Genomic DNA, 9,529 nt, shown 5'->3' with positions numbered 1-9,529 from the left:
CACCACGCCCGGCCTATGATGAGATGTTTAAGAGCTTATAGCAATAAATAAAAATTTAGGAAACTTCCATGTTCTTATTTAGTACTTCTTACAAATGTATCAAGAAGTTTGATTTGCTTTTATGTGTACTGAATCATATGTAGTGTCAAAACTGGAAGATTCCCTCCAATGGCCTAGTCCAACATTTCCCAAAATATATTCCACACAATACTAGTTCCAAGAGATAGACAGTATTAGCTCCCCTTGGAAAGGGGCAGGGGGAGGGATTTAATCATTTAACAAGTATTTTGGTTAAAAACTTGGGAAACAGTTCATACTGTATTCCATCCTGGAAAATCATAATGTATATCAACATTTTAAAGGCTTAGGGAAGTCTTATAGTAAACTGTTTTAGTTTACTTTAGTCAACTGAACATTTCCCAAACTTTTTGATATAGGAACTCTGTGTGTGGGACACATGTATGTCAAATGTTAACCCACAAGGCAAATTTTGGAAAACAGTCTGTTCTATGGTATTTATATACATTAACAATCAAAAAAGTGAATTAGCTCTTGCATCTATGCAATGGAATGAATATTTGTGTCACCCAGTATGAATATGTTGAAACCCTAATCCCAGTGTGATGATATTTTGAAGTGGGGCCTTGGGGAGGTAGTTAGGTCATGAGGGTGGAGCCCTCATGAACAGAATTAATACCCTTACAATTAGAGGTCAGAGAACTAGCTAGCCGCCTTTCTGCCATGTGAAGAAGGCCCTTACTAGAACTCAACCATGGTGGCACCCTAATCTTGGACTTCCAAGCATCCAGAAGTGTGAGACATAAACGTCTGTTGTTTAAGGCACCCAGCTGTATGATACTTTGTTGTATCAGCGTGAACTAAGACAACATGTAAGATTCAAAAAACAAACAAAAAGGACTATTGGAGCAACAAAATTTTGGCTATGTCCTCAAACCATAAGACCTATAGAGCTACGTGTAGGGTAAACATGGTTTGTTGATTAGGTCTTGTTGATAATGCACATCTATAAAGAGAGTTTTGCTATAGATAAAATGATAAATTATATTATTTATACTAACTACTCATTTAAATTATCAGGGATAATGAGGGTGTCAGAGGAATTTCTTTTGTTTGTCTTTGTCATGGAAAGCAAAAGCCATGGTTTTACCAAGGATGCTATTTAGTACCACAACAGACACAAACATACTAAGTCAACCGCCTGCTGAGAACTGGTATTTCTTATGATTAGTGGTATGAGTAAGTGAAAATTTCAGGGTGGGTTAACTCTGGTCTCTTGTAAAGTATGTTTGACACTAGGAAAATACATTTTTGTAAGTACATACATCCATTTTCATTTGCAAATAGTTATAATCACAAGCTTGTACATAAATAATTTACTTTGGGCGAAGAGGGTTAATGGGAATGTAACTCATAAATCTATCAATTATTCATCCCTGAGATGAACACTGGCTTGATATTTTATCATAATTAAAGATGTGCAACAACAATTTTTTTTAAAAAGTCCTGGCCATTCAAAACTTACATGGTTCTATACCGAATGCCTCTTCTTGAGTAATACATTTTGCATCCAATGTAAAGAATAGATAAAACTCCCAGCGTTAATACAATACCACCAACAAAGCTCCCAGTATCAAATTTTGATCCTTTCTTTGCTTCAGAATGCATAGTTGTTGTGACTAGAAAAAAACAAAACAAAATAAAAAAGGGCTTTAGATGCTTTTTTTTTTTAACATTATAATTAAAGCTCTCTGATTTTCTGTGTGAAGAACATTTAATTAGGAATTAAGGAAAATCTAGGCATATAAAGTTTCTATATTTTTGAAAGACAGAATAATGACTTAAATGTGGCATTTACTTGCAGCATAGGAAAAACAGGTCAGCTTTAATACATACTTGTTACTGATGAAGCAGCAGATGTCACTGAACTATTGTGGGTTACGGTCATTGTGGATGTTGTTATCTGAGATGTGTTCTGTGAAGCACTTGTTGTTTTGGGTGTAGACTTTAAGGTGGTAGAAGTCATATTTGTTGAGACCATCGCTGGTGTTGTTGTATTAGATGCTGCTGTGGGTTTCATGGTGGTGACTGTCACATTGCTGGAGTCTGAGGCAACTGAAGTTGGTGGTTTCACAGTACTGTTGGAAGTTTCGTTTGTATGGTTGGAAGGCACATGTTGAAGAATCTCTGCAATAATACCAAGAAACATTAAAACCAGAGCTATGATTTAGGGAATAAGATCCCATTTCTCTGAAACTTTCATGGTCACAGACAAAGCAAGAGATCTTACAAATACAGCAGCATTTAACATACTTAGCCGATTAATACTTTGTACTATACTGCAATAAAATGTTTCAGACTAGTTAAAGACTCAACAGAAACCAAGTCTAAATTTATATAAAGTTAGAAATTTGGGGGAAGATATGAAGGAAAAAAACCCCAGAAGACTGAGTTCCCTCAGTGCAGGGACATGTCTTAATCATCTCTGTCTGAACATCTCAACATACTTCATATCACATAGCAGGCTTTCAACAAATACCTGTTGAATGGATGGATAAACTAATGAATATAAAAATGGTTTTTAAATTTCCAGTTCTCTGCTATACCTTCTAAGGGGCTTTGAGGACAATAAATTCAGTAGCTGCATGTTTCTAACCCTCCTGGTAGAATGAGAAGTCAAGTGAATTATTCTTTGTAAGAGTAAAGCCAACTTCCCACTATGCATTAGGAAGTGAAATACCATCACAGAATGTGGCTAGCTGTCATACTGGTAATAATGATTTCCCATAGCTGAAAGGACAGTTCTAAAACTATCTGTGAAAGTTTTAAAAATCCAAAAGGCAATTTGATATGAAAAGAAAAATTAGTGATTTAAAATACACAACTCAATACCTTCGCTCATACCTGAAACTGAGTTTTCTTTTTTGGGGGGTATGATGTAAACAAAACAAATAGGTACTGATGTTGTTCATGCTTTTTTTTTTTTGAGATAGAGTTTCACTGTCACTCAGGCTGAAGTGCAGTGGCAAGATCTCGGCTCACTGCAACCTCCGCTTCCCGGGTCCAAGTGATTCTCCTGCCTTGGCCTCCTGAGCAGCTAGGATTATGGGCGTCTGCCACCATGCCGGCTAATTTTTGTCTTTTTAGTAGAGATGAGGTTTCACCATGTTGGCCAGGCTGGTCCTGAATGCCTGACCTCAAGTGATCTGCCCGCCTCGGCTTCCCCAAGTGCTGGGATCACAGGCGTGAGCCACGGCACCCGGCCAATACTCCTTAAAATAAACTTCAATTACTTTTGTTTCCATCCAGTAAAGGTTTCCTTCTTTTTGTATACAATGTGGCATATAACCAGAAGCAAACCTTTCTGTATTAATTTTATTTCATACTGCATCTTCTTTTTAATGCCACAATTTCACTAACGTTTACAACTGTAGGTACCTATTAGGATACAATGTCTAGGGAATGAAAGCTTTTCATATGTCTTTGTCCGTTTAATATGATGTAATATATTTCTGTATTCATTTCCTGTCTCATAGTTTATTTTCAGGTTTATTGGGTTCCTATGTTGCCTACTGCTATGGTTTGGATTTGGTTCATTTGTCCCTCTCAAAATTCCTATTGAAATTTGATCTCCAATGTGGCAGTCTTGGCAGGTGGGGCCTAGTGGGAGGTGTCTGGATCATGGGGGCAGATCCCTCATAAATGGCTTGATGCCCTTCACATGGTAGTAAGTGAGTTCTCGTTCTGGCAAAATTGGATCAGTTCCTGTGGAAAGGATGAGCTCCCATGAAAGGGGGTTGTTATAAAGCCAGGATGCTCCTGGGGTTTTCTATCTTTGCAGTTATCCACTTCCCCTTTGACCTTCTCTGCTATGTTGTGGCACAGCTTTATAAAAGACCTCCCCAGAAACCAGGGCTTGCAGAACTTTCCCAGCCTGCAGAACCTCGAACTAAATGAACATTTTCTGTATCAATTACCTAGTCTCAGGTATTCCTTTATAGCAACACAAAATGTACTAAGACACCTATACACTCCCATTTTATTCTTTATGTCCAAATACTTAAGGTACAAAGAATTAACCACTGGGCCTGCCTTCTCCTTTCCCTCGGTGAGAGCAGTAACAATGTCTTAGGGTTCCTTGCCCCACCACTGCTGCCAAGTACCAAAAGTGGTACTTCATATATTATCCTATCTGCCACAACTATTTTGGCCTTATTCTTGAAAGACCATTTATTTATTTACTTAGAGATGAAGTCTCACTGTGTCACCCCGGCTGGGGTGCAGTGGCATGATTTCGGCTCACTGCAATCTCCGCCTCCCGGGTTCAAGCGATTCTTGTGCCTCAGCCTACTGAGTAGCTGGGATTACAGGCATGTGCCACCATGCCTGGCAAATTTTTGTATTTTTAGTAGAGGGCTTCACCATGTGATCCGCCCACCTGAGCCTCTCAAAGTGCTGGTACTACAGGCGTGAGCCACTGCGCCTGGCCCCATATGTATTTATGATTATTACTATTTTTGAGACAGAGTCTTGCTCTGTTGCCCGGGCTGGAGTGTGGTGCCTGCGATCTCTGCTCACTGTAACCTCTGCCTCCCAGGTTCAAGCAATTCTCCTGCCTCAGCCTCCCTAGTAGCTGGGGTCACAGACATGCACCACCACGCCCAGCTAATTTCTGTATTTTTAGTAGAGACGGGGTTTTGCCATGTTGGTCAGGCTGGTCTTGAACTTCCGACCTCAGGTGATCTGCCTACCTTGGCCTCCCAAAGTGCTGGGATTACAGTTTAAGCCACTATGCCCGGCCCCCACTATTATTTATTTTTGACTTAACTGTCAAAACAAGTTGGTTTTAATAGTGCTGCTTACCTGTGTATCAGGTTTTACTACTGACATTTCTACTACTTTCTTCAACTTTGGGTCTCTGTGATCTCTTCTACTGAGTATGATTTATTTTCTTAATAAGGCCAAAGGAATTAATGCTTTTTATACTACATAGGCAAATAAATAAAAATTATCTAAGTAGGTAATACAAATGCACTAAGTTCAAATGAACTTGAACTAATCTTTTCTTATTCAAGTCTGAATGTTCTATAAAGATACAAGTAATATAATTTAACATTAAAATAATCGCCTTTTATTTTAAAATGCTGAATGGATTCTATTGCAATGAAATTAAATACAGCAAAGAACCAACGTTTATATCATACCTTTAGAACAGAATGATCCCGTGGAATAAAACAATGAACATGATACTGCTTTTGGATTCAACACATACACACATACACAATCCCTTCCCCCGGCCTCTGGTATAATAAAACATTCTTCAGAGATACTGCACAAAGTTACATGGGCAAAAATGGGAAGCTATAATAGGTTAGTTCTCCGCTAAGTCAATCCAAATGTGCTAAAGACACAAAAATTTTGTCAATTTCTATGAATTGACAAAACAGGCAAAGGAAATTTTGCATTAAACTGTGTTTCCTGATGCTTAAAAGTGTAAATGAAATGCAAGGATGCTCTCGGAATTCACATCAGATGACCCAGTCGTCTGTAGTAAGTAAACAGTCACTTGTTTTCCTCTGCAAATGATACCATCCCAACTCTGGTCTTCTTCCCTCTCCCTTAACTGTTGAAATGCTGACTGGCACCTCTAGGAGTGGCACAGTTAACACTTGCACAGAGATGTAGAACGGACCATCCATGCGGGACTTGCAAGGGGTGAAGCTTTATCTAACTCTGCCCATCTTAGCCACTCAGTCTCCTCCAGCCTCTGATAAGCTAAGGTTGAAGAACCTGAGGCGCATATGTTGCTGGAAGGTGTCGCTGTGCAGGGTGTCCACTCCCTCCTCTGTCTATGGTGGGGGAAAAGAGGACAATGCCATCCTCCACCTCACACCAGCCTGGGAAGGCTTCCAGGGCACTATCTGAAGAGCTGGACAAGCATCTACTGGACTCAGATAGACAGTAGGATTTGATTCAAGCCTGAACAAAGGTAAGACACTATGATTGAGCTCCATCTACCCATCAGCTAAGTTTAAAAGGCTGCACTAGGAGTAGACTACACCTCCACTAACAGCAAAGGTTCTTGTTTCCCAAATCAAACTCCATGGAAGATAAATGACATGGGATTGCCTGAAAAAAGACAGCTTCCTGGGGCTGGGCGTGGTGGCTCACGCCTGTAATCCCAGCACTTTGGGAGGCCGAGGCGGGTGGATCACAAGGTCAGATCGAGACCATCCTGGCTAACACTGTGAAACCCCGTCTCTACTAAAAATACAAAAAATTAGCCGGAGGTGGTGGTGGGCGCCTGTAGTCCCAGCTACTCGGGAGGCTGAGGCAGGAGAATGGCATGAACCTGGGAGGCGGAGCTTGCAGTGAGCTGAGATTGTGCCACTGCATTCCAGCCTGGGCCACAGAATGAGACTCCGTCTCAAAAAAAAAAAAAAAAAAGATAGCTTCCCAAGAGAGTACAGCCTAGAGAGGGGGAGGTCACCAGTTGTGGGTGGAGCACCAAAAGCATGGGCCAACTGGAGGAGAGGCCCACTGCATCAAGAGAGCTGAAGGGGGAGGCTTAGCAGGAGGATCTCCCAGGAACCTACCAATGAGAACCACACATCTGCCATCCAGAGGGCACCTGTGCCAAATGAAAACAGCCCAGCCATCAACCAAATAGCTTTTGTTCCTTAAGCCTCTCTAGGCCTGATTCCATAAGGGTGGCAAACAGCAGAAGTGAGGAGAAGAGGAGGAACAAGGAAGGAAGCCAACAACATTAACTTTCCCACTGTAGGCTTCTAAGCCTGAAGCAGGCCTGGGCTGGCAGAAGGGACAAGTTTCAATTTTGAATCACTGTAGAGTTTTATTATTTTGGTATTATTCTGGACAGGAGCTGCACCCTACTAAATAGAACTTATTCAGTGAATTGGACGTTCTATCTATAACACCTCAGCTAGTGCAGTTGGGAGGGGAGAGCCACCAGGGAAAGGGTGTGTGTGACATACAGTTGCCCATGCCCAGTGTTAAGGGTTGAACTGTTCCCCTCTCCACCCTGCCCAAATTCATAGGTTGAAGTCCTAACCCCCTAGTACTTCAGAATGTGACCTTACTTGGAGAGAGAATCTTTACAAAGGTCATTAAGTCGTCAGGTTAGGCTTACTTACCCATTATGCTTAGTGTCCTTATTAAAAGGGAAAATTTGGAGACAGACACACAAACACACAGAAAGAACACCCTGTGAAGACGAAGACAGAGATCATGGTGATGTTTCCATAAGCCAGGGAATGCCATGGATTGCCACAAACCAACAGAAGCCAGAGGAGAGGCATGGAACAGATTCAAAGCCCCCAGAGGGAAGCAACTCTGCAAACACCTTCACCTCGGACTCCAGCCTCCCGACCTGTGAGACGATCCATTTCTGTTGTTTAAGCCACCCAGTTTCCGGTCCTTTGTTTCTGCAGCCCATGCAAATTAATACACTCAGCCTCAAAGTTTTTTTCATTTATAAAAAATATGTTTCCGTGCAATGGTACAACTGGCACTAGTGATTATATTGAGCCGATTCCTTTTGCAGATCTTTGAAACTAGTCACCATGATATGAAGTCAGTCCGTAAATACTCGTCAAACCACCCACAAAACTTGTTTTAATGAAAGCTGAGATCATGTATAGATGTCAATCAGAGATATAAGAATTTCTCTATTTAACTCCTGGTTTCAACTAACATAATTACAGGAAAAATTAAGTGAAGACTGTAATAACAGCATCCATGCACCTTCCTTCCCAGCAGCTGCAGTGTTCAGCCCACAGTGAAAGACGACAAAGAATGCACACATGGCTATGAGCGATGTCTGGCACTGCTGTAAAAAATATATTCCAACAGCCCAATCAGTTCTCCATTCCTGTTTGGTGGTAAAACTATTACTCCTAATTTTTCTGTGATTAGAATTAGAGCTTCCATTTGCTGAGCTCTTCTTTTCACCAAGCCCGGTAATGTTACCTAGGCATGGTGAGTACAAGCTCAAGCTCTGGATGAGCTCAGCAATTTACTTGCTTGGGTACCTTAGATTCACTATCCTTTCTTGTCTACAAATCAGGGCTATCACAAGAGTTTGGGAGAATTCACTGATATAATCTGTGTTGAGCACTTCGCACAGTGCCTGAGAAGTGCTCAACTAATTGTTTTTAACCATTAGTTTCATTAAATGTAACTCCCCTACAGAGCTGCACTGTACAATTCCCGATGGGAGGCTGAGGAATAGGCACTGTGAGATCTCCGAGCTCCCATGGTTACCATAACTACCATCTGAATAACATCTTACGGAAGAAGACACTATTGGGGTATTTTTGATTTATCAATGCAAACACCCAAAAAGAAAAAAGTGAGGCCCAGACCTTTTTCTGTTAATAGCAGACAGCCACTATATTGCAACAAGGCCAAGGACACTATGAAGCAGTCCATTTTTCTAGTTTCAAGTAAAAGTACTTATCAAAGTTTGGATTCATTCCGACTATCTCTGCTGTGTTGAAATAACTTAATCTTATTCCTACAACCTTGAGTCCAAAAATATCTAAGTGCCATTGTTCTTCTTTAACCTAAATATCTCAAAGTTAAGGATGACAATTTGTTTTCATCAGGGCATCAGATATACACTTAAACCGGAGTTGAAAATACACATCCAATTTTTTAAAATCTCATAGTTATTTTTAAATGGGACAGTAGCAGCTTTTCATTTCCTATTATAGTTGTCAAAAATACTGAGCTATTCAAGACATAAACCATAAATTCCTGGTGCCATAGTTATTTTGGGGGGTCTGTGATTCTAGGAATGGTCTGCAGCTTGAGTAAATTTAAGAAAAACTACTCTTATGTGGGGTTCTGGGAATTTTTTAAAACATGAAAACCTTGAGAATCTCTTTCCTATAGAATTTACAACCTTACCCCATCAACTAAATATCAGTGTAATTCCAGAAACATTCATTGTTTAGAAAGCAAAGAGGCCTTTCCTCATTGCAGAGTCAACAGATTCATTCTAAACATTCTTCTGAATTCAAATTACCTGGGGATCAAAAATCCATACAACTGAAAATCTAGATTAAAAAAAACAAAAAAGATCTTTAAAAAAACCTAGACAGGCCGGGTATGGTGCCTCATACCTGTAATCCAAGCACTTTGGGAGGCCCAGGCAGGCAGATCACCTGAGGTCAGGAATTCGAGACCAGTCTGGCCAACATGGTGAGACCTTGTCTCTACTAAAAATATAAAAATTAGCTGGGCGTGGTGGCAGGCACCTGTAATCCCAGCTACTGGGGAGGCTGAGGCAGGAGAATTGCTTGAACCTGGGAGGCAGAGGTTGCAGTGAGCCGAGATCGCAGGCACCATACTCCAGCCTGGGTGACAAAGCAAGACTCCATCACAAAAAAACAAACAAACAAATGAAAACATACTAGATCAAACCATATTCAAAAAAAAAAAAAAAAAAATCTAAAACAGCTTTAAAATAAATCATGATAAATAACTA

The 9,529-nt window shown here is 40.5% G+C and overlaps 1 protein-coding gene across 1 annotated transcript in view; it reads right to left on the bottom strand.

The window, feature by feature from the left end:
* The window catches only part of TMEM123 (transmembrane protein 123), a 58,582-nt gene that overhangs the window by 2,525 nt on the left and 46,528 nt on the right, over positions 1-9,529 (bottom strand). The window contains exons 3-4 of the mRNA XM_017850109.1: positions 1,915-2,205; positions 1,544-1,697 (exon numbers count right to left, since the gene is read on the bottom strand). Of these exons, the coding sequence (XP_017705598.1) occupies positions 1,544-1,697; positions 1,915-2,205 (445 nt within the window). The remainder of the gene's footprint in view (positions 1-1,543; positions 1,698-1,914; positions 2,206-9,529) is intronic.

This window comes from Rhinopithecus bieti, unplaced genomic scaffold, assembly GCF_001698545.2.
Source record: "Rhinopithecus bieti isolate Rb0 unplaced genomic scaffold, ASM169854v2 scaffold_33302, whole genome shotgun sequence".
In the NCBI taxonomy this organism is placed as follows: Eukaryota; Metazoa; Chordata; class Mammalia; order Primates; family Cercopithecidae; genus Rhinopithecus; species Rhinopithecus bieti.
Note: the sequence above shows the minus strand (reverse complement) of the source record. Positions and strands in the feature narration are given on the sequence as shown.